This window comes from Armigeres subalbatus, chromosome 2, assembly GCF_024139115.2.
Source record: "Armigeres subalbatus isolate Guangzhou_Male chromosome 2, GZ_Asu_2, whole genome shotgun sequence".
Taxonomy (NCBI): domain Eukaryota; kingdom Metazoa; phylum Arthropoda; class Insecta; order Diptera; family Culicidae; genus Armigeres; species Armigeres subalbatus.
Window position 1 is genome coordinate 238,002,854 of NC_085140.1, and position 25,822 is coordinate 238,028,675.

Genomic DNA, 25,822 nt, shown 5'->3' on the forward strand with positions numbered 1-25,822 from the left:
TTTGCGTAGCGGTTGTTGCGCTCCTTATGCTGCAAGGGTTATAATTGATATAGAATCCACCTCCGACATCTGACTTGAAAATTGTTATTATTGATTATTTACAGAACAGTGTACCAAAACGCAATCTTAAAAATAGTTGTGCTAATGTGTTTAAAACTTAAAAATTAAATTCTGTAAACCTTATCGACTTGTATCGAAGGTTCCTGTTGGTTTTGCAAACATGAGCGACACAGAAGAACCCCCGCGAAAACGATTGCAGGATGGAAATACATCTGAGGAAGATGATGAATGGATCGGTCCCATGCCTTCCGCTGCGGCTCCTCCAAAAAAGAGAAAGGGTAAGTTGCTTACTAGCATCGGCTTGCTAAATAACACAAATTCACGACATTGTTTGAATCCTTCAGTGCTGCAATATGAAAAACTGTATCTGGACAACCTGCCGAGTACGGAGTGCTACGAGAAATCCTTCATGCACCGGGACACCATAACCCATCTGGTGGTGACCAAAACCGATTTCGTCGTGACCGTCAGTCTGGATGGGCACGTCAAGTTCTGGAAAAAGATGGAACATGGCATTGAGTTCGTGAAGCACTTCCGCAGTCATCTGGCCCCGATCAACGCACTGGCGGCCAACACCACCGGGACGTACCTTTGCACTGCATCGGTGGACAAAAACGTGAAAGTGTTCGACGTGATCAACTTCGACATGATCAACATGATCAAGCTGGACTACGTACCGTACCGGGCGGAGTGGATCCACAATACTGGCGATGCTATCGCGTACTTGGCGGTGTAGGTTTTTTGAGGTATGCTTGCTTCGAGTATTGATATTGAACTTTTTTTTCCTAATTGCAGAGCAGATCAAGATTCCAACAGGATTAATATCTACGATGGTAAAGGAAGCAATACGCCGCTGCATGTTCTTGACAAATTGCACACCAAACCGGTGGTACTGATCAAGTACAATCCGGTATACGAGATGACCGTCTCCATCGACAAAGCTGGAATACTGGAGTACTGGTTGGGAGCGCGAAATGACTTTAAGTTTCCTTCGAAGCTTGTAAATTTCGACTCCAAATTAGACACAAGTAAGTTCCTAAATTTGCTTATTTCAAGAAGAATCAAATTCATCTTCATTTTTGTAGGTTTGTACGAGTTTGCCAAAAATAAAACGGTTGTCACCTCGCTGGCATTCACCCAAGACGGTAAAAAGTTTGCCACGGTGTCGACCGATAGGAAAGTACGAATTTTTGGTCTGCTGTCGGGGAAGCTGTTGAGGGTTTATGACGAAAGTTTGGCTCGGTACAGCGAGAGCCAACAGTTGTCTCAGGCGCTATCGAATATGGAGTTTGGCCGCAGGTGACATACATTGCTTGTGCAGGATGATAAAGCAATATTTTTCAAACTCTATCTGGAATAAGGGCGAATGTCTCAAGTAAGGATTCTCTTCGTCGACTTCCCCTCTTTTAAATAAAAGTGAAAAGCGGCGGATTTGTTTTTGGTTTATCACCTCAGAACGATAGAAAACAATGCGAACTTGCATTCTGAGGTTGTAAACTGCAAAGAAATCCTATGCTTTTCAGTTTTCTTCAAAAGAGGGGACGAATAGAATTATTTCTTGCGACATTCGCCCTTTTACCACATAGAGCTTGATTTATTGAAATACAATATTCGCAATATTTGTTCTTCCTTTTCTCAGGATGGCTAACGAGCGAGATCTGGAAAAGTCGGATTCATTTCACTTGATGAACATTGCCTTCGACTACAGCGGCCATTTCGTCATGTATCCAACCATGTTAGGCATCAAATTAGTCAACATCGAAACAAGCAAATGTGTGAAAATCATTGGAAAAAATGATAACCTCAGGCCGCTTAACTTAGCCTTATTTCAGGTGTGTTTCAAAGACGAGATCAAAATACGAATAAACTTTGTCTAACTGTGATGCGATTCAATTTTTGCATATTTACAGGGGCGTGTGAAGAACTCAAAAGCAGCGTTAACGTTAGAGCACGAGGCTTCCGATAATCCTACTTTGCAGTCTGCAGTTAATGATCCGACACTTTTCTGCACTGCATACAAGTAAGTATTTATTTTGCAGAACTAAGTTGCTAAAATTGTAGAAACATATCTGTTTTACTTCAGCTTTCTACAATTTTGAGGTCTCTAAACTTGTCTAATTTATGACTGCCGTTATGTAATCTATGTACTAATTTTCAGAAAACAACGCTTCTACCTGTACAGTCGAAGGCTGCCATCGGATCTCCAAGACGCAGACCGCGATGTGTTTAATGAAAAACCTTCGAAAGAGGACATCATATCCGTTACAGAAGGGCAAGGTAGGTCAATCAATTAATTTACTTCCAATTTCAACGAACTTGAAATATCAAATTTTATCATTGCTTCCGTAACGTTAAGGAGAAGGTATACGATTGCTTTTATTGATTCTATCATCATAAAGCTTTTACCTAACATTTTTTGTATTCCACCCCACAAAGGTTCGCAGAAACTGTACGACCACGCTGTCATTCACACCACCATGGGCGACATCCACATGCGGCTGTTCGGAAAAGAATGTCCGAAAACGGTGGAAAACTTCTGCGTGCACACCAAGAATGGTTACTACAATGGACACATTTTCCATCGGGTCATCAAGGGTTTCATGATTCAAACGGGGGATCCCACTGGAACCGGTACCGGAGGTCAGTCCATCTGGGGCGGCGAGTTCAAGGATGAGTTCTGCTCCACGCTGAAGCACGACCGACCGTACACGGTCAGCATGGCGAATGCCGGCCCAAACACCAATGGAAGTCAGTTTTTCATCACAGTGCTGCCAACGGTGAGTAGACATTTTCATTTTGTGTAAAAAAACGCAGAACAAAATTCACCATATTCTGTTCTCAGAGTAGATTAATTGATCTTTGTTTCTTTATCTTTATCTCTGCTCTGATGTTCAATTTTGTTTCCACTCCTATTATATGGGAATGTGGATTGGTCGACTCCTCACTACTACTTTTCGCTACTCACTAATCACTTCTCACTTCGAACATCTCACTTCACACATTTAATAAAAAAAAAAATATTTCAATTATTCGGCCAAACGACATACTGCCAAATGACCAATCCAATTGTGAGGCCCTCCTCAGGATCGGCAGCCATTCTCCACTGATACACACCATGTTTCACTTGCATAAAACGGATTTTGATGATTAGCCAAATCCAATCTTTCGTCTTATTGTTGCCGATCTTAATCCATGCTTTAAATTGTGTTTTCCTAGCATTATTCATCTGGAAAGGTCGCCACGTTCAAAAAATAAAAAAAAGTTCAATGGCCAAAAGATTTTGTTTTGTTTATAATAACCTGCCGCTGCGGAGCGTTCGGCAAAGTTATGCTTGCTCTACATAACAAAACGCCTTTGAGCATCTACATTTTAGAATTTTATTTAGAAACAGCAAATTTAAAGAAATTTAATTGAATACTTTTTTCTACAGCCTTGGTTAGACAACAAGCACACCGTGTTCGGTCGCGTTCACAAGGGGATGGAGGTAGTGCAGAACATTTGCAACAGCAAGACCAACCCAAAAACCGATAAACCCTACGATGAAATCCGGATAATCTCGATCAATCTTTCGTAATAAGCGTAAATGGAAACAGTTAACAATTATTTTAATCTAGCAGTAGTTTCACAATTTGATTAGTTGTAATCTAAGTAATAAACTATTGTACTTGATTGTAGGAGGGCGGCTTCTGGTACAGTTCCGGCGATTTTATCACATCATCGTACTGTGGTGGTGGCGGGACGGGTTGATCTAAAAATGAAGTGTTATCATGAGTTAACCGTTTTAACACTTGCTGCTAAAATCATTTACTGTTGGGTGCGCGTGGGTCCGATGCTTGCTGACTTCTGGCATTTTGTTGGGAATCATAAATCGTAAATATGTAATACGGCTGGTTACCTGAAATAGGAAAAAGTAAGTTTGTTGTTGTTTGTATAAATTTGTGTTAGCATTATTATACTACTACGAATATCCTGCGAATCTCTGGTCTCGTACTGTTGTTCCGTTCCTCGCATGCCAAAGTAATATATCCGGCGCTGTAATAGATCAAATGATAATTTGAATAAATTGATTAATCGTACAAGAGATGAGCCAGCCTAGGGCTGAAAATCTCTTTAATAAAGATAAAAAAAAAGTTGATTAATCGAAAAAAAATCTAATTCTAAGTTAATCATCATTAACGTTGGGGTATGAATAAAAACTTTACTTAATCCTTATTGTGAAATACGTCGTTTGGCTATGCAACAGACACATTCTTAGGACAGCTCCACCAGAGCATCCATTTTTCAAACTCAATTTTTCCCATATTTTCCAATACCTAAATCATCAAATAAAATATTTGGTATGATAATATTTTAGCGAAACATAAGTTTTTGACTAACAATTAGTATAATTGATAATAATGAAGAGTAATGGCTGTTTAGACATATTTTCCCAAATTGACTGTAATTTGGGTTCTGATGCATCAATTTGCACTCTGTTCTCATCTATTCAAAGATGAAAAAGTATAGAATCAGTGCCCTTTGCAAAATTTGATTTAAAATTGTAAGAAACCTGAATTTTGACCAGGTAAAATCTGTCACAAAAAAGCGTTTGGGCTTATTCTACGAGTCGAATGACGTGAGGTGAGTCGATTTTAGCAATTCTAACGTGAGGTGACCATGTTATTCAAACGGGGCTATACGACTCTTCTCACGCCATTCAAACAATCGTCGAAAAAAAAACGTCACTCCACTCGTAGAGTAAACCCAGTTGTAACTTCACGAAAAATTGACTGTTTTAAGTTTTCTGAGAAGTACATATAAGCACAGACAAACAGACATAACACTCGTCAATTTTTCATCGTTCACTGATTTACTGATCAATTCAAATAATCATTAGTTGGCCAATCGATCACTCGTGGCGCGCGCATCGAATTTGCTCTAGTTTGATGTTTGCTCACTATCGCCATCTGGTTCGTGATTTGCCTAACTAACGGAAATCATCAGATGTCGTTAGTGTTTGAACGACGATAAATTTGATGAGTGAATGTTCAATGTGTTATGTCTGTTTATCTGTGATATAAGCCTTGTATCAAAAATTTCGTATGCTCTTTGTACTCGAAAAAAGCTTTGTTTTGGTGGTAATATAAATAAAATCGGTTGTAAATAGCCTAAGTTTCACCCAGGTGAAGTTTGCGTTGTAACGTCACGGAAAAATATTCCTCATAATGCCTACGGAGCTTGTAAAATATTCGAACAAATTGGCTCAATTTGTGTATAGCTACAGGTTGAACATATCAATATAAATACAGAAAGCAAGTTTTTAATCGATGTGACACACGGTGAAGTAGTATTTCGGCGACATCACTCATTTCTGTCAGTATATGTTTGCAGGACAAGTGAAAAATCTGTTGAATTATTATCTGTTACGACGCCGCGTTAACAGCCCTGGTCGCAGCATAACAGCAGCATGACAACTCGCGCGCGTCAGTGGTAGTATAAGGAAGACAGAGAGAATTATATCGGTGGTGGCGATACCGCAAGAAACAGCCGAAGAGAGACGTGCTCGAGAAATATTGGAGCGTACAACGAGACGAGTCGGAGATCGCTTCGAAACTGGGTTGTTGAGGAAGAATGAGGATCCACGGTTCCCGGACAGCTTCCCAATGGCCCTGCGAAGAATGAAGCAGCTGGAGAACAAACTCGGCAAAAATCCAGTGCTGCATGAGAACGTTTGCCGACAAATAGAGGAGTACCAGCAGAAAGGGTACGCACATGTCGCCACTGCCGAAGAACTGGCAGGTACCCCTTCCGATCAGACCTGGTATCTGCCTCTCAACGTCGTTCAGAACCCGAAGAAGCCAGGAAAGATCCGTCTCGTTTGGGACGCGGCAGCGACGGTGAGAGGTGTTAGTCTTAACTCTCAGTTGCTGTCAGGACCGGATATGCTCGTTCCACTGGTCGAAGAGTTCCTGCTAACATTAAGTGTTCGCCGTTCCGTGAAAGACTCCACCCAACAATTATCTGTAAAATAAATAAAGCGTGTACTAACAGGAATACACAACTCATTTTTATACATTAAATAAATTAAAAAGGTATTTGACCACAGTACAACAAGCTATATTGACTTTTAATTATATTTGACTGGGGATGTATTCACCTATCATAAGACGAGTTAGTACTAAACAGTTTATTGCACTACGGCCATCTCCAGTGTCTCGTACTTGACTGGGGGCTTGGAGCTTGGGGCTGGGGAACTGAACCCGGCCAGGTACCTCCAAAACCGGGGGAGGAAGGACCTGGAAAGGTCCGCCAGGAAAGACGGTGGACACCCAGGAAAGACGGTGGTAAGGGGTTACGGCAGGCTGAGAGCTCTCAGCCGCACCAGACCATGGAAATAGAGGGGGATGACGCCTCCTGGACCCTGGTCAAGAACAAGAGGAAACCGAATACGTCAATGGCCGAAAAGAAGGCCCAGGCGAATGAGGGTAGCAAGAAGTCTAGGGTAGACGCCAATCGCTCCAGAGGCGATGCCCTAGTCATCAAAATGGACGAGCCTAAGTACTCGGACGTCTTGAAGGCGATGAGGAGTGACGTCAAGCTCGGTGAACTCGGCGCCGACATACCCGGATGGGCGAGATGATCCTCGAGCTGAAGCGGGGCGTCTAGCAAAAGCGCGCAGCCTACAAGAAGTTGGCGGAGGAAGTCCTAGGCGAGACGGTCAAGGTGAGGGCACCCACGACGGAGGTGAATCTAAGGGTTAAAGACCTGGACGAGATCACCGAAGTCGAAGAGCTCGTCACGGCACTGCGGCGACAGTGTGAAGTGGAGACGCCCACCGCAGCCATTCGGCTACGGAAAGGTCCGGCAGGGACGCAGGTAGCATTGGTTAGGCTATCTGCAGCGGACGCCTCCAAGGTAGTCAAGTTAGGGAGCGTCAAGGTGGGATGGCCGGTGTGCCCTGTGAGCATTGACGAGCAACCCAAAGTTTGCTTCAAGTGCCTGGAACCGGGGCACAAGCAATGGGACTGCAAAGGCCCTGACAGAAGCAAGCTCTGCCGACGCTGCGGATTGGAGGGACATAAGGCACAATGCTGCACGAACCCTCCCAATTGTTTAATTTGTTCCATCAACGCTGCCAACAGCAAGCACCCCATGGGGGGTTCGATGTGCCCGGCGTTTAAGCGTGCTGCAAAATCACAGTACACCCGATTCTGTTTTTACACGGTTTTTTTTTACACGGCCGTGTAAAAAAAATCACATACAAATTTTTTGCAAAGTTGCTCCATTTTGCATGATTCGTCGAGAAATCATAAAACTTTTTTTACACGGATTTTCAAATTTTGAACTGAAAACTTTTTTTACACGGAACGCATCCCCCGTGTAAAAAAAGAATCGGGTGTACAGGTAACGCAGCTGGCTTGCTCGGCCTCGCCCGAATGTCCGGTGTGCGCTGGTTTAGAGGAAACGGAACACGTGTTGTTCGTGTGCCCACGTTTTCGCGCAATGCGTGACCACATGCTTGCCACATGTGGTCTGGACACAGCCCCGGACAACCTAGTTCGAAGGATGTGTAAAGATGAAGTTGGCTGGAACGCCGTTTTATCGGCTATCGTCCAAATCGTCTCGGAGCTACACAGAAGGTTGCGCGTGGACTCAAGGATGGCTAGTTCAAGCGCAAATAACATTTTCTTTTTTCGAAAAAAAAAAAAAATATCTAAAAATGTTGTCTCTGGGGGGGTTTTATGTCCAAAACCACCCCCGTGGCTACGCCACTGATGGTGTTGATAAACAGTGTACTTATCAGATAACTAATGTTACATTTCTTGAAGTATATTGTATTTCACGAGGAATAGACAATCTATATATACATTTTTTCAGAACTAGTTCTGCTATTAAAGTTACCGTCAAACTGTTTGGCGTTTGAAACCCCGTAATATGAGTCTAATTGTACACACTTTCTTCTACTATCTTAATAAAATTTATCATTAGATTTCAATCGTATTTTTTATAGAATTTTTAAATTCAGTTGGGCCGCAATTTCAACATAAGACCAAACACTGTGTATCATGCTCGAACGATCAGCGTTTTGTTTCTACTCGGTGGAATCTTACAAAGAAGCCAAAATGTGTGCAAATTTAGGCATTGGAATTAACGCTCCGTACCATTGATCAAAAGTCAGCATTGTAACGTCACGCAGCAAATTGCATCCCAGAAAGCCATTTTCCTACACTTATACGGTATTTATATATCTATTCGATCCGAAATTTTATAAGGATTCAGAATATGTAATAATATGCATATGTTTATTGATGTTTTATGCAAGTTTTCTTTAAAAAACCATTTAAAAGTACGTCAGAACGTTGAAACGTCACGCCGGAATGTGTCAACATGTTATCAACACTTTACCAAGCAAATTTAATTCATTAGTATCCTACAAATCAATAGAAAGCATGATCAGATCAACTTCCACCTTACACAGGTGTTGTCTGAACATGGCTGTTTTACGAAGGTTTTGTATAGGTTCAGGTTCGCTGAATCTGCGGAGTGCCCCGAATGCATAAGCCAGTTTGATTCGGCGGAACATGTGATGTTTGCATGCCCGCGATTTTATATTGCGCGAAAAGACATGTTGCTTGTCAACGGCATGGATTTGACAACTATATTGAAAGGATGTGCCGGGATGAGGATATTTGGAATGCCGTGAACACAGCAACTCAACAGATTATGTCGAAGCTGCAGTGTCCGTGTCTGTAAACTGCGAGACTTGAGCTAGCTACGCAACCCGTAGTAAAGTCCTACTTGCAGCCGCAACACGTATTTCCACCTTGGGGCTAACGTTATTATCACGCATGTAACGAGTGTTCCAAGATATATGAATTAATCGCCAACCTCAAATCGTATCTCAACTATTTCCACCGCGGCACCAACGACGTTTGGACTGTCCCGTTTTGACAGAGTTTATGATCACTCCTATTCTTTCAGTCTCCCGTTTAAAAAGTAGGGGAAGAGGTGGTAAAAAGAACAGTTGGCTATATTTATATTAAAACATTATTTAGGCGTATGTTAATCATGCACACGTTTTCCTCGAAATAAAATAAGGTACCTGAGCTAATATTTTGGTTTTGAGACCGAACGAATAGCTATTACTATCCAAAATATCAAAAGAGGCCGTAAAAATAGGGTATGATGTAATTTTTTACCATTTTTCCGCAAGCTTTAACACTAGGATTCATTCGTTCAGAAAATCGTTGTAACTAAATTTTCAAATGGCTATATCTCAGTGGTTTTTCAACCGATTTTCTCAGTTTTTTCACCAACCTCTTAGCCATCTCTTCTAGTTTTTGGACATTGCAAAATTTTGTATCTAGGGGTGTTCAATTTTTCACTAGAGCTGTGGGAGTAAAGCAACGGATTTAGAAAAATGCGATTTTGTAGATATACTTATATTTCATTACCAAAAATGATATCTAGGGTAAGACGGTATAATATGCCCCCCCTAAGGTAACTCCTTGATAACTTTTTAATTTTCAACGCAATTTATGCAAACTTTGTGTTATCTGGTAGTCCAAGAAGTCGCAAATCCATTGCCCGTGAGTAGTCATATAAAAATATTACAGATAACACGTAATAAAGCTTTTTTGAAAAGTCGTGAAAAAATGAATTTCAAATAGTGCCTGGGCAATACGCCCCACCTTAACCAAAAACGTTTCATAGCCCTTCATTAGTATTTTATCAATCCCATAATAAAAAGGCTACAAATCCTTATGCCCTTGACATTAAAAAACCAACATAGGTTCATTTAAGCAGGTGTGAATTACATTTCAATATTTTCCATACAATTTGGAAGCAACTGCTGCAGGCTCGCTGCGCTTGTGTCCAGTTGGTAAGGGCATATCGTCCTGCCTACACTGGGGCGTTTTAGCCAGTGAAACATGTTTTCGAAAATCGTTACATTTTTGAAGATGGAAGCATTTTTATATCATATTAATTACTGAGAAAAGTTATTTTGTTGCCCAACTGAGTGTTCCAGTGCAAGTTTTGCGGACAGTATGCCAGAGTCGCTCCAGAATGTTGAGCAAACAAACATGAAAAGTTACATCAAAACTGTAACTTTTTGTATTTTGCTATTATTTTCATTATGTTATACAAAAATACTTCCACATTCACATAGTATGATGGTTTTACAAATACTTATAGGTACCAACTAATTTTGACCCTTAATTAGTTATAGTTTTCTAGAAATCAAAGGGGGGCGTTTTGGCCAGGTGGGGCGCATTATACCGTCTTACCCTATTCATATAGTGATGATGGAAATGATAAAATAACAAATAAAAGACATCACCTGGAACATAAGAACACATTTTGAGCATCCCTACTATGCATACGATGATAATTCGGTACCTTTAGGAACCACTTTATACTAGACGATGTATGAAGCTTCAGAAAATGTTTTCAAGCATGTTGTCTACTGTGAACTTGTTAAAATAAATGCTAACTATATACGAAACATGTGTGATAATAAATTATGATGTTCTAGGATCTCCGAACTGTACTGGAATTTGAATCAAATGGTCTACCGAATCAACCAAGGCTTCCATGATGCCCCCAGCCGCAGTATCAACCCAATTATGTCCTCCCAGTATTTGTCTTTCACTTGCGTCTCAAATCCAGGCATTTGAGATGTTGTAAGATCTCCAAATTGTCCTGTAGTTTGGTTAAAATGGTCTATCGAATCAACCAAGGCATCCATGATGTCCTCAGCCGCGGTGTCAACCCAATTATGTCCTCCGAGTATTTGCCTTTCACTTGCGTCTCAAATCCATACATATGAGATGTTATAAGATCTCCAAATTGTCCTGGAGTTTGAATCAAATGGTCTACCGAATCAACCAAGGCTTCCATGATGTCCCCAACCGCAGTATCAACCCAATTATGTCCTCCGAGTATTTGTCTTTCACTTGCGTCCCAAATCCAAACATATGATATGTTGTAAGATCTCCAAATTGTCCTGGAGTTTGAATCAAATGGTCTACCGAATCAACCAAGGCTTCCATGATGTCCCATACCGTGGTATCAACCCAATTACGTCCTCCGAGTATTTATATTTCACTTGCGTCTCAAATCCAGGCATTTGAGATATTGTAAGATCTCCAAATTGTCCTGAAGTTTGAGTAAAATGGTCTATCGAATCAACCAAGGCGTCCATGATGTCCTCAGCCGCGGTGTCAACCCAATTATATCCTCCGAGTATTTATCTTTCACTTGCGTCTCAAATCCAGGCATTTGAGTTGTTGTAAGATCTCCAAATTGTCCTGGAGTTTGAGTAAAATGGTCTATCGAATCAACCAAGGCTTCCATGATGTCCTCTGCCGTAGTATAAACCCAATTATGTCCTCCGAGTATTTCACTTGCGTCTCAAATCTAGCCATTTGAGTTGTTGTAAGATTTCCAAATTGTCCTGGAGTTTGAGTAAAATGGTCTATCGAATCAACCAAGGCTTCCATGATGTCCTCTGCAGCGGGATCACCCCAATTATGCACTCCGAGTATTTGTCTTACACTTGGGTCTCAAATCCAGGCATATGAGATGATGTAAAATCTCCAAATTTTCTTGCAGTTGTAATCAAATGGTCTAACGAATCAACCAAGGCTTCCACGAAGTCCCCAGCCGCGGCATCAACCCAATTATGTCCTATTTATATGAATATTTGTCTTTCACTTGCGTTGCAGTTTCAGGCAATTAAGTTGCTGTAAGGTTTCCAAATTGTCCCGGTATGAGTAAAATGGTCTATCGAATCAACCATGGCTTACATGATGTCCCCAGACGCGGTTTCAACCCAGTTATGTCCTCCGAGTATTTATATTTCACTTGCGTTTCAAATCCAGGCAATTGAGATGTTGTGAGATCTCCAAGTTTTCCTGGAGTTTGAGTAAAATGGTCTATCGAATCAACCAAGGCTCCAATGATGTCCCCTGCCGCAGTATCAACCCAATTATGTCCCTCCCTTATTTATTTTTCACTTGCGTTTCAAATCCAGGGATTTGAGATGTTATAAGATCTCCGAGTCCTGGAGTTTGAGTAAAATGGTCTATCGAATCAACCAAGGCCTCCATGATGTTCTCAGTCGCAGTATAAACCCTATCATGTCCTCCGAATAATTGTCTTCCCCCTGCGTCTCAAATCCAGGCATAGCGGATGTTGTAAGATCTTCAAATGGTTCTAGAGTATGAGCAAAATGGTCTATTGAATCAACCAAAGCTTTCATGATGTCGTCAGCCGCGATATTAACTCTTTTATGTCCTCCGAGTATCTGCATTTCATTTGCGCCTCAAATCAAGGCACTTGAGATGTTGGAAGATCTCCAAATTATTCTGGAGTTTAAATCAAATGGTCTACCGAATCAACCAAGGCTTCCATGAAGTCCCTCGCCACGGTATCAACTCAATTACGTCCCCCGAGTATTTGACTTTCTCGTGCGTCACAAATCCAGGCATATGAGATGTTGTAAAATCTCCAAATCGTCCTGGAGTTTGAATCAAATGGCCTACCGAATCAACCAAGACTGCCATGATGTCTTCAGCCACGATATCAACGCAATTTAGTGGACATAATTGTTTTTAAATTCTTTCCAAATGAACCACGACTTGCAAATCAACCCTACCTTGAAATATGTCTCCAGCAGATGTTTTTATCCAATCTTCCGAGCCCATGCACATGTTTGGTATATAAAAATGCGATGTTATTAGTCCCCCAAATCGCCCTGGATGTGGATCAAGTTGTCTGTCAACCAAATCAACCTCGCCTGGAACTATGTCTCCAGCGAAGGTATGTATCTAATCATGTCTTCCGAGCTCATGCACACATTTAGTCGAGTCAAGTACGAGACACTAAAGAAGGCCTCGCATATCTGGTAAGTTACAATTAAAAATTGTCTTATGACAAGTGATTACCCAAATCATGCAGCTAGGGATGACAGTGTACTGGAGTGTGAGATTTCTGCTGCCGTGACTGGTCCTACGTAGTACTTAACGTACTCCTTCGAAAACAACACGCTTTACTATGCCTCTGTGAAATGTTTCCGGTTCCCTCATTTTCTCGATTCAAAGAGAAACAACCGAAATAAACCAGGTAGTAAGTGATCTCTCTAACTTTGAACACCAACCTTTTTTGATTGTTTCCCCACTCTCTTCATAACTTTTGAAAGCAATGACCGTCGACTAGAGTGTGCCAATTACAGTAGGGATCACCCTTCTGAACTCGGCGTACACAATTCTTTCGCGTATTCTGTTTAACAGACTGACACCGCTAGAAGAGTCCTTCGTCAGCGAATACCAGGCAGGTTTTCGTGAGGGTCGATCAACGACGGATCAGATGTTCTGCCTGCGGATGATTATTGATGAATTCCGGGAGTACAACTTGCAGACTTACCAAAGTTCCCGTTGTTGTATCGGGTAACCACCCCCTCCCCCTATTTTTTGGCGATAATGGACATCAATATGCTTGCCTATACGTTCCATTCTAGTGTCTTCTTCCGTTTACCTCGAGGGCACCATTACTAGGACCAGGCCTGGGATTTGTCACCTTCACACAGAAAAACCATGCGACAAAACCAAAGAAAAAACAGTCACCTCAAACTTGACAACACAACCTAACCAACGACACCCGATACAGCACACTACTGGTCTCCCTCTCCGACAAGACATTTTTAAACTTGTCACATACTTATTTTGTTACGATATATTTGTCGCGTGACGCTTTGCACTACGACAAAAGTTTTGCATATACCATACGGACAAAACTAGTTGTCATGGTTATTGACAAAAAAGTTCGTCATGTCACCTTCGAATTCTGTCGCGACAAAAATTGTTGTCGTTGTCAGCAAAATGTTGTCATTATGCATTGACGACAATATGCTGGGAAACCGCTGAAACGGTGTGGTTTCTGGATTTTACAGCAGTTGAAGCCTAGCTCATTATAAAAACGACTAATATGTACGGCATTAAAATAATGTTTCGAATTTTGGTGATTTTACCTAGTCCAGCTCTTTACTCGTTATTCAATGCTCTTGAACATTTAGTTTGTTATATTTGAAATATATAAACATTATCTCAAACCTCGTAGCTCAGTCTACGAATATATAAAAAATGCGACCATCAAGCTGTAAAGGCAAAGAATTAATTTATTTTGAAGATAATTGTTTTTTTTTTGGTAACTGAATAAATTACCATATCTTAAATTCATGAGTAAAAAATCACGAATGGTTTGTAATGATCTATAACAGGAAATCTTCTAAGTGGGCCATTAACACTCGAGCACACAAGCTGTTGTATTTTGAACAACATGAACCAAAAAACATAGCTCGCTATACATAGCATGAACAAGCCCGCATGAGCGTTTCATAGTCATACACTTATGACGTAGGCACTTATGGGGGGAGTACTATTATTTTCTTACGATTCATATAAATAAAAAAAGAATGTGTGAAAAAATCTCACATTGAAGGAGGGGGTTTCGAAAACACACAGAAAAAATGCTTACGTAATTAGTGTACGGCCCCCACAACAGTGCCCGTGCAGAACGATTAAAATTAAATACTCCGCCCAAAATAACGTAAATTTATCGAAGAATGTTCCCTGATTGCCCCCAATATAGGTTATACGCATGAAGAAAATTCCGTATTTTTCTTATAAATAAAGTATTGCAGTTAAAAAAACGTCCACCAGGCAATTGCTACAAGCGGTGTACCAGTCATAATCCACTGAAGTCGATATTTACCCGAACGATTGTACTGCGCAAGTCAAAACCGCGCAAATCACAAAAAAAAAACGCGTAAAAACGACAAAATCCCTGTTTCGTTTACACGTATCCTCCAATCTTTTTAAAAACCGCGGGAACAAATAAATTCAAAACCAACGTGGAAAGCGCGAAAATTCCACAACCTGCGTTAAAAGCGAGCAAACTTGCGTTGCGTTAAATTGCTCAGCTATTCGACACTGGGGGATCTTTCTCTATGCAAAATAAAAAAAGTTGAATAAAATTTTCTTATTTCTCAACAGAAAATCTGTCAAGAGAACAAAGAAATGATTAATTATAAAGTGCTCTTTTCGGTATGATATTTTAAATCTGTACGCTGCTATTGCTGCTCCACGAGAAGACAACCAGAAGATGCGACATAACTTACTTTCGGGACCAATGTTGTGTCGTGCACAGAGCCGAAAGTGTATGCCATGTCACACTTTTGTCGCAGATGTGTGCAGTACACGACATACAACAAAAGCAAATTGTCGCGATTGGAAAAAGTTGTCATCTGGTCGTGGGGATCCAGTCGTGCGACGGAAAACTGAAAGTTGACAAGTTTTTTTGACTGACCATGTTTTTATGTATCTTGTCAGGTGTCACTGACAAACGCGACAATTCCCAGGCCTGACTAGGACCTGATTGTACCAATTTGATCAATGATGATCGGATTTAACGAGACATGCCCGAAATTAGACTTCGACTGACAAAGTGATGTTCCTAAAATTGAGGTTTTTAGAGTAAAGTTTCATTAAGACAAACATACACTGTCGAATGATTATAATAATAATAATAAAAAATAAACATCATAAGTAAAGTAATCAACTCATATGCCTGGATTTGTAATGCAAGTAAAAGACAAATACTCGGAGGTCATAATTGGATTGGTAGCGCGGCTGGGGACATCATGAAAGCTTTGGTCAATTCGATAGACCATTTGATTCAAACTCATGGACAATTTGTAGATCTTACAACATCTCAATTGCCTAAAACTGCGACGCAAGTGAAAGACAAATGTTCAGAGGACATTATTGAGTTGATGCCGCGACTGAGGACTTCATGGAAGCTTTGGTTGATTCGGTAGACCATTTGATTCACACTCAAGGACATTTTGGAGATTTCACAACATTTCAATTGCCTGAAACTGCGACGCAAGTGAAAGACAAATATTCAGAGAACATAATTGGGTTGATGCCGCGGCTGGGGACTTCATGGAAGCCTTGGTTGATATGTTAGACCATTTGATTCAAACTTCAAGACAATTTGTAGATTTTACAACATCTCATATGCCTAGATTTAAGACGCAAGTAAAATACAAATACCCGGAGTACATAATTGGGGTGATACCGCAACATCATGGAAGCCTTGGTTGATTTGATAGATCATTTTGCTCAAACTCCAAGGCTATTTGGAAATCTTACAATATCTCAAATGCCTGGATTTGAGACACAAGTAAAAGATAAATACTCGGAGGACATAATTGGGTTGATACCGCGGTATGGGACATCATGGAAGCCTTGGTTGATTCGGTAGACCATTTGATTCAAACTCCAGGACAATTTGGAGATCTTACAACATCTCATATGTTTGGATTTGGAACGCAAGTGAAGACAAATACTCGGAGGACATAATTGGGTTGACACCGCGGCTGAGGACATCATGGATGCTTTGGTTGATTCGATAGACCATTTTACTCAAACTTCAGGACAATTTGGAGATCTTACAACATCTCAAATGCCTGGATTTGAGACGCAAGTGAAAGATAAATACTCGGTGGACATAATTGGGTTGATACCACGGTATGGGACATCATGGAAGCCTTGGTTGATTCGGTAGACCATTTTATTCAAACTCCAGGACAATTTGGAGATCTTACAACATATCATATGTTTGGATTTGAGACGCAAGTGAAAGACAAATACTCGGAGGACATAATTGGGTTGATACTGCGGCTGGGGACATCATGGAAGCCTTGGTTGATTCGGTAGACCATTTGATTCAAACTCCAGGACAATTTGGAGATCTTACAACATCTCATATGTATGGATTTGAGACGCAAGTGAAAGACAAATACTCGGAGGACATAATTGGGTTGACACCGCGGCTGAGGACATCATGGATGCCTTGGTTGATTCGATAGACCATTTTACTCAAACTTCAGGACAATTTGGAGATCTTACAACATCTCAAATGCCTGGATTTGAGACGCAAGTGAAAGACAAATACTGGGAGGACATAATTGGGTTGATACTGCGGCTGGGGGCATCATGGAAGCCTTGGTTGATTCGGTAGACCATTTGATTCAAATTCCAGTACAGTTCGGAGATCCTAGAACATCATAATTTATTATCACACATGTTTCGTATATAGTTTACATTTATTTTAACAAGTTCACAGTAGACAACATGCTTGAAAACATTTTCTGAAGCTTCATACATCGTCTAGTATAAAGTGGTTCCTAAAGGTACCGAATTATCATCGTATGCATAGTAGGGATGCTCAAAATGTGTTCTTATGTTCCAGGTGATGTCTTTTATTTGTTATTTTATCATTTCCATCATCACTATATGAATAGATATCATTTTTGGTAATGAAATATAAGTATATCTACAAAATCGCATTTTTCTAAATCCGTTGTTTTACTCCCACAGCTCTAGTGAAAAATTGAACACCCCTAGATACAAAATGAATTTGCAATGTCCAAAAACTAGAAGAGATGGCTAAGAGGTTGGTGAAAAAACTGAGAAAATCGGTTGAAAAACCACTGAGATATAGCCATTTGAAAATTTAGTTACAACGGTTTTCTGCACGAATGTATCCGCGTAAGTTTTTTTAGCGAATCAATCCTAGTGTTAATTCTTAATAAATTCATAATAACATTGATTTAACCCGGTTCTAACCACAGCGGCAAATAGGACAACCTTCACAAAGACGTTGCAGGGGTAAATAGTAAAATTATTGGTTTGCATAGTTAGAGGAAGAGTTATTTATCACTTTCACAAATTTATGGTAAAAGTTGTGCGATTGTGAAGCGGAAGTTCAAGAAACAAACCATATCAAATAACCAAGAAAAAATTTTGAATATGAAATTTAGTTAAAAAATAATTGATATTTTAAAACTTTTTTCCTTCTTTTTATTATTTTCATAATTAAGAGCTTTTCAAAAGTTATACCAGATTTTTCAAAAGGCTCTCGTAATCTCAATTAGTTGTATATACAGTGCCAGAGTAGGGTATCTGTTCCCATATTAATAACAGCCCGTATATTAATCCCAACCGTCGATAAACCAAATAAAAAATCAATTTATTTACAATTTCTCACATCGTATGTACACAATAATGGATGGAACACATTCTTGAATGCTTGGAATATTATTCAAAATTTTGTTTATGTAATGTTTTAATTCACAATTTTATCAAATTATTAAAAGATAAAATTATAAAGCACTTTTATTTTCATTTTCCTACCTCTGAACTGATGGTTTGATGCACTGCTTGATTGCTACTAGCAGATTCATCTGTTTTCACGCCGTTGTTTTCCACTCAATTTCAAGCTTCAAAATTCACTTCACAACACATAAAGCACATCACATTTTCACTATGAATATAATAATATTTTAAAAACCAACGCGATTTCCTATAGTTTGATATAGGTTTATTTCGAACAACGTCTAAATTATCCTTGTCCGTATTCCAAACTGTTTACATGCCTTGCAGTACTCTCAAGGGTTGCCGACCTAGATTTTTTATTGCAAAGCGCTTGAATGAACTTTCACTGTGAAATTCAACTCTTATGTTTGTAAAATAAATTATATCGAAAAGATAAGTTATGACAAACATTAAATTTAACTGATAAGATGGAAAACTGCAACAAAAACAGCAATTTTGTAATTATATTTCAACTCAAATACAAAACATTGTAGAATTCGGCATCACTGCAATCATATCGTTACGTATACACACAAGTAATAGTGTGCGTATTTTATGTTGGAAACAGTGTTATTGATATAGGTACAGGCATAGGATTAACTGTTTTTGAATGTTATTGAAATAGGTGCATGGCGGGGATGATGTTTTTTAGCTAAATACTTCTATAATGTGATGAAAATTTCATTTTTGAAGTTACCAAATTGTTTTCAATTAAAAATTACATGAGCCGAGCATAATAATTCTCATGTTTCTTGATTATTGGGTGAGAAATCAATGCATTTCATAAGCGCATTGCCTTATTGTTATTGATATAGGAACAGATACCCTATTTAAAAAAAGAAAATTAAATGTTTCAAAAGGGTTTAAGAAGCGATGTTCATTTTACCACCAGGCAGTGTTCATTTTACCCGCACTATTTTTGTACATACGAAATTTCGATGTTTTTTATTTCGATGAAAAACTATATAAAACAATGTTTATTAGCGAAAAAAATGTTCAGTGCAATAAGAATATGAGTTAAATTGCTGAACCAAGTGGTAAAACTAGCAAATTATCCTCGTTTTATGATTGAATTCAGCGCAAGTCCTTAACGTGTTCATTTTACCACCTGTTCCCCTACCCAATCCTAATCCACTGCTCGGCGATGGTGGTGGCTGGCCGGTGGTGCTGGCGTGATGAAATGTTACAGAATTTTAAAAGAAAACGAATTTTAAGACCGAGTGCCACTGGATGACTCCAAACGGGCCAGTATAATGTGGGGTAGTCAGGGTTTAACTAAATCAGCAAATAGTGTAACTTATTTTGCCACGCACCATTTTCAGAATAATTGGTTTCCACGCATCAAATTCTTAGAAGTTTTTTTATCAGCATTACTTACTTAGCGCAAGAGCGCTTGAGCTTGAGCTTGATTGACTGCTCGTAGTTGCTACTCCATTATGACCAGATCAGCTGTTCTTGCACAGGGAACCAACAGATGTTTTGCTTGGGACTAAGCTCACATCTTCAATGTTCAAGTACTGGTGATCTCATTTGTTAGGTCATACTGGCGCCTGCCACGTCAGAATGCAAGTCAATGGGAGGAAATAATGATGCAATCACTCGCCCACTGCAAACCGAATATACCTCTGCACTTGCCACGAGTTCATGCGGAATTTGTTGGAATTTTTGGGTTAGGTTCGAGAGGCAGAGGTCCGTCTTGGTTAAGGTGAAGGTGGGTTGAGTACCAAAACAAAGCTTTGAAAGAGAATATTAGTAGGGTGGTTCAAAAAACGACCCAGTACCACCACGCTCACTCGATACAGTCTCATGCTCCGAGTGTCCTCCAAAAACCGATTTGAACAAAAACTGGTTGCTTGCGCTCAACTCAACCAACCGGTTCAAGTTTGTATGAAAACTAGTATGGGAAACTAAACCTTTTATTACACTGGCTACAGTGCCTCCCCTCCAAACGCTGGCGAAAAGAGAACCCACATAGCTGAAAGCAACATTCCTGAGACTTCACTGAACGAAAACCGTACCGTAGGAAAGATCCATTGATTACGTAACGCAAAAATAGCATTTTATACCCCAACAACCCCCACGTCACACTTTATGTATGAAGCATTTGCCCCTTGCGCGATTGTGTAGAATAGACTAGACTAGAAGTATCTGGCCCTGGTGCGATAAATATCACAGACTAATTGTGGGTATTTTGTTGAATTGCACGTTTCACTGATGCCTTCTGAGAAGCCTAATGATCATGCTAAAGATTCGCAACCTCGCTTAAAATCGACTCCCAACTATTGGAACGACCATTCTATATGGATTGTCTATGGAGCTGACGCTCTTGAATATTTCATCCAGTCATATGGTCTCCCCCCTCGCCATCACCCAATGACGGAGTGCCAGAATCAGAATAATGTTAAATTCAACCTCGCCATATCAACTGTCATACAAACCTGAAACGACCTGTAGAGTAGAGTGGGGCAAGAGCACGCACTTAGTTTTCAATCGATCATGTGGCCCGTATAAAGCAAGCTTCTGCATATCAAACCAATATCGATGATTCATATACTCTTCGTATATGTTACCCAGCGGAAAAAATGTTGAAATTATTGTAATTCGTTTTAGTAGAACCCTTATTGCAAGACTAGTGAAAAACGCATTCTTACCCCACCGGTGGGGTAAAAGTGCGCATCGGGTGGGTAAGAGTACGCATTTATCCAATCATGTGCTTTAAGTATATATTAACACAAATAAGAGTTAATAACATTTAATTGATATTTAATGAGCATATATTAGGGAATGTTTAAAGATTACGTAATTCTTAAAGGGGGAGGGGATCCTAGAAATGTGCACTTCCATACGAAAAACCATTGTTTTTTATATATACAAAAAACTACAGAGGTAAAAATATATATCAGGTTTCGCGTGGCGTTTACAAAGGGATTTTCCTTAAAGAAAGTCCACCAATCATGTAACGTAAAATTTGGCTATTTCATCACCCCCCCCCTATCTTACACTATTTGTATGAATCCTCTAAAAATTATATGGATCGTCACACATCTCACAACCCCTCCCAGCTAAACGTTGCGTAATTTTTGAATGTTCCTTTTGATTAAATGAAATTATCATTTAGATGAAGTTGTGTTTTCGTACTATGTTTAGGTGTACAGCAAGTCCTAATACATTATTTCGCTTCAGTGCTTTGTTCGCTAAGTCCTTTCTAACACAGAATTAGTTCAACTTATCCTAAAACTTGCGATAATTTCGAATTATGTCCCTTTTTTCTTAGTTGTGAATCTTTAAGGTTTGGAAGAAGTCTTATTTCGGCCGGAGATACGGGTTTGACATCATAACTTGAAAATTCATATGCGTACTCTTGCCCCACCGGTTCCTGCGTACTTTTACCCCACAGTCCCAAAAATTATTCAAGTAATGGTTTTGACTTCTTGGAAAACCAACCGGATTGGTGTTCTGTACCATAAAGTACTCTATACAATAGGTTATCGAAATGGTATAATGTTCACCTGATTGAACGTATATATGGTAATGAAATACTAGTTGCGGAAATCCAATTATTTTTAGCAAAATGACTAAAAAGTTATCTAACTCCATATCTCCCTTGTTGTTTATTCAAATCGTTTACAATTATATATGATAATAGTTGGCCAGAATACCTGTCCAACTGATGCAGTGCTGCTAGTTTATCTTTTTTTATTACTTCAAAAAATCGAAAACGTACTCTTACCTACATCTGCCAAGTTTGACTAGCAGGAGGATTCATGTTTTACATATTAAGCAGCAACTTCGACTGCTCGGAACTGTTGAACAACATCGATCTCAACGTTCCGCCTAGAAATACTCGACGTGCAGAATTCCATCGTCTTCCTGTTCATCGTACTATTTTCGGGCAAAACAACCCTTTCAATGTTTGTTGTCGTCGTTTTAACGAAGTGTCTGCGAAATTTGATTTCAATTTGTCCCAGTTAATGTTTAGAAATAGGATTAGTGAATAGTTTTATCTGTCTGTGCGACCAGTTCGAAGACTAGTAGAAATAAATAAATTTCTTTTTTCTTCCTTCTCCCTTATTTCTTCTTCCTTATTCCGTATTTCTTCTTCCTTATTCCTTATTTCTTCTTCCTATTTCCTTCTAAGAACTTCCTACTTCCTTTCTTTTTTTCTTCTTTCGATCTACCTCTTTCCTCTCTTCGCACTACTCCACTCACCACTCACTTATTTATTCTTTCTTCCTACTTCCTTCTTTTTTCTTCCTTCTTTCTTTTTCCGTTCTGCTTCTTCCTCACTTCGCACTATTCACTTCTCATTGTCCACTTCTCATCTGGGATTGAACTTATCATTTCATTATCATTTAGTATTAAGCCAATAACTCATTCCAGATGCGGAATTCCGAAAAATGTTGTATGGCGGACTTCTAGCGCTGATTCCCCTCTATAACTATGTTTAAGGGTACATTGCTCTATTTCTAATATTCACCGCGGGAAACGCTAGTATCAATTTATATACTAAATGATAATAACACTTATTATCATTTAGTATTTTGAGTGATCCTAGCGTTTCACGTTGTTAATATTAGACATAGAGAAATGTGCCCTTAGAGGGGAATCTGCGCTATAAGTCCGCCATACAACGCTTTTCAGAATTCCGCCTCTGGAATGAATTATTGGCTGAATACTAAATGATAATGAAATGATAAGTTCAATCCCTGCTTCTCATCCGGCCTAATGGCCTAATGACCCAGCATCGTATTAAATTCCACCGAATTAAATCGTTACAATGGCTCATGCTAATGCTTTTGTGTATTTTTAAATGGCGAATAAAAGCTCCCCGTAACGCTGGGTAGACACATTTGCGTGGTATGTTACGGTTTAAGGCCTGACCCAACGAATACCTTCCCCCATATCCAACTCCGTGGTGCTTATGAGGGTGTCGCTGAGTCGGGGGTCTCTTATTAAGTAAGTACTACATCAACATTTCCTTCCCCTCCCAAGTCACAGTGAAGATGGGCGTGAAGTAATTCTCATGCTTTTGTGATTTTTGTCCTAGATTTCAAAAAAATATGAATATCACTAGTGTCCAATCTACGAAGTACACCGTAACTATGCTATGCTTTTAAATGTCGAATAAAAACATATGGATGCCACCTATGCTTTGTTTTCATAAATACAAAGAACATATGCCGCCATATTGCAACAATGTTGGGTAGACCAAAGAAACTATAAACAAAGACGGGAAAAGTTCCGATTGGAATCCCAAATTTATTGTCAGTGTTATTCTAATCAGGGGGGAATAAGCCTGTCATCCACGAACAAATCAAGCCTACCTAAGATGTATTAAGACTGCCCCAGACCTAAGCGATTTCATCGCCGCGATGGGGACAACTAGTCGCCGCGATTCTATCGTTGGGTCGCTGCAGGCAATGTTCTATTTACGCTTCCATACCACTACTGAAATCCTGAGTATACTCTATAGATTATTAATGAAGCAAAATCGTGATGATTCCAGGTCTGATAAATATTACAAGGAAAATTTCCTACAAAAAGCAACATTATCACCAAGGTTCATTATCTTACTATCAATCAAAAATGGAAAGTAATGTTAAACACAAATGAGAAAGAAATATTAGATTTCAAACAGCTCAAATGAAGAAACTTAGAAAATTAAAAATCATTTAATAAAGGTACTCCTGATGCCCAGTGCTTTGACTTTCAAAAAGCATCACAACAGATCACAATGATGCTTAATTCAATATAATTCTCGTTTGCATAAAATACATAAAGACAGAATCACCATCTTCGACCAGAGGTCGCACAGACTGAACACTTAACATCTAGCATGAGACAACGGACAGGACATTCACACAACACCCAGTGGACTAGTGAAGAACTTTTCGCTTTACGAATTTTTTTCTCCCTACCGGGGCGGGAATCGAACCCACACTCCATAGCACATGCGTCTAGACTATTGACGTCGCCAACCGCACGGCCACAAAGCCCACAAATACAAATACATGAACAGGAAATGTGTTCCTTTTTTTCAATCATTATTTTCACTTACCCCACAAATGGAGCGTGAAAGTTGAAAGTGAAAGTGAAACATTCAAACAGATTTTTTGGTTTCACAATTATTTTTTATCCTAAAAGTATTTTTCAAAAATCTAGTTCCCAGGCGTATAAAGATTGGATAGATCATTTGTTATGTCACAAATATGATCAATTTCAATATTATTTTCTACTTTTATGACTTAAAGAACATAAACTACCGTCGTGCTTCTTTTGACAAATCAGGGGCTACTTTGGACATTTCAAAACAAGAATTACAACGAAAATTACAATAAAATTGTCATTATCACCAATCGGGTGTCTTGTTGTTAGTTGGATTGCAACTTTCTGTTTCAAATTTGGTATTTTTTCCGTTTAAATTTTTCAAAAAATCGAAAATCCAAAGTAGCCCCCGAGTCAAAAGAAGCCCCGCACGACGGTATGTGATTTCCTTATAGTACCTTATAGTACCTCTGGCCATTCTGTCAGTCCCATGTGAAAGACGAATTTCAGAACCTTCGTAGTTCGACTGTTATGTGAAATTAATAAATTTATTGAATTGAATTGATACTTTTAACTCACTTGAACTGAATGGAAGTTGAACACGTTGAACTTCTGGCATGAAATTCAATTAAGTAATCAATTCACTTGCTTTACTATCAATTTCGTACAACTTTAACCCTTATGACACTTACCAATATGAGGAAGAACAGTCCTATCACTATTATGAGCCATAACACATGAAATAACCACCACATTTAACACTTGTTTTCAATTCGATACACCAAAAACCTACGTAGAAACATAGAAGAGACATCCAAGTTTAGAACAAAATACCGAAAAGCCGTGTCAGGATTTAATATGAATTACGTTGGAAAGTTACGCGCCCAAACAACATAATATACCTATTTATAGTGTCTTCAGATACCTTATTTCAAACAACAGAAAACAGCGCCAATTTGGTTCATACCATTAGTTATTCAATGGCCAGAAGAGATATAGGCATTGTTTCTTGCTGTTTGGAATAAATGCCCTTCACGGCATAACAACCCAGCGATTGAGACGCCAACATGATGTTGCTACTCACAAATAAATTAGAAATGTCCGTTGTATTGCTTATTCTCGTTTCAGTTCAGAGTTGGATGTCTGCTTCTATTATGGAGTCCAAAGTCACTAGTGTTCTACGTATCCACAATTCATTGATTGCTTATCACTTTATCAGATATTTTGTTATCACTGTTGCGCTAAATACAGGATCTCTGTTGTGTATTGCCTGTTGAGATCACTCAAACTCTGTTATTTTCGTTTCGATCGGACTTATCGAGATACTAATTTTCCACATACGACTATTTGTAATTCAAAGCACAAACTGTAAGATATTCGAAAAGCTTTGTTTGGTTACTTAGCCAAGAGTGGCTTGTAAATTGAGTAGGTAGACGATGGGTTTCGCGACAGTAACATCATCGATATGATAAGCGACTTTAATGGGTTTACTGATGTGGCTTCAATTATTGCTT

At 39.3% G+C, this 25,822-nt stretch overlaps 2 protein-coding genes across 7 annotated transcripts; one reads left to right on the plus strand and one right to left on the minus strand.

Moving 5' to 3' along the window:
* Positions 1 to 80: 80 nt before the first annotated feature.
* LOC134211969 (peptidylprolyl isomerase domain and WD repeat-containing protein 1) lies at positions 81 to 3,734 on the plus strand. The gene is made up of 9 exons (XM_062689394.1): positions 81 to 338; positions 405 to 792; positions 856 to 1,088; positions 1,146 to 1,359; positions 1,700 to 1,892; positions 1,971 to 2,080; positions 2,219 to 2,337; positions 2,497 to 2,837; positions 3,491 to 3,734. The coding sequence occupies exons 1-9, from the start codon at positions 221 to 223 to the stop codon at positions 3,632 to 3,634; spliced, it is 1,860 nt and encodes a 619-aa protein (XP_062545378.1). The 5' UTR covers positions 81 to 220; the 3' UTR covers positions 3,635 to 3,734.
* On the minus strand, positions 3,645 to 25,822 carry LOC134211972 (uncharacterized). Of its 6 annotated transcripts, none has more exons than XM_062689398.1 (6): positions 25,650 to 25,809; positions 25,393 to 25,578; positions 25,001 to 25,097; positions 4,017 to 4,092; positions 3,869 to 3,955; positions 3,645 to 3,808 (listed from the first exon to the last, which is right to left on the minus strand). In XM_062689398.1, the coding sequence occupies exons 3-6, from the start codon at positions 25,061 to 25,063 to the stop codon at positions 3,717 to 3,719; spliced, it is 318 nt and encodes a 105-aa protein (XP_062545382.1). In that variant the 5' UTR covers positions 25,064 to 25,097; positions 25,393 to 25,578; positions 25,650 to 25,809; the 3' UTR covers positions 3,645 to 3,716. The 6 variants fall into 6 exon arrangements, with proteins under 6 accessions (XP_062545382.1, XP_062545381.1, XP_062545386.1 ...); XM_062689397.1 differs by having other exon boundaries at positions 25,676 to 25,801; XM_062689402.1 differs by having other exon boundaries at positions 4,023 to 4,092; positions 25,393 to 25,822.

Excerpts from the sequence above, each read along its gene's own strand:
- LOC134211969 (XM_062689394.1), top strand. The coding sequence starts at position 221 with ATGAGCGACACAGAAGAACCCCCGCGAAAACGATTGCAGGATGGAAAT. Across the intron at positions 1,360-1,699 it reads AATATGGAGTTTGGCCGCAG|GATGGCTAACGAGCGAGATC; the intron begins GTGACATACATT and ends TCCTTTTCTCAG. Across the intron at positions 2,838-3,490 it reads TCATCACAGTGCTGCCAACG|CCTTGGTTAGACAACAAGCA; the intron begins GTGAGTAGACAT and ends TTTTTTCTACAG.
- LOC134211972 (XM_062689398.1), bottom strand. The coding sequence starts at position 25,063 with ATGTGGTGGTTATTTCATGTGTTATGGCTCATAATAGTGATAGGACTG. Across the intron at positions 4,093-25,000 it reads GACTGTTCTTCCTCATATTG|CGCCGGATATATTACTTTGG; the intron begins GTAAGTGTCATA and ends GATCTATTACAG. Across the intron at positions 3,956-4,016 it reads TTCGCAGGATATTCGTAGTA|GTAACCAGCCGTATTACATA; the intron begins GTATAATAATGC and ends TTCCTATTTCAG.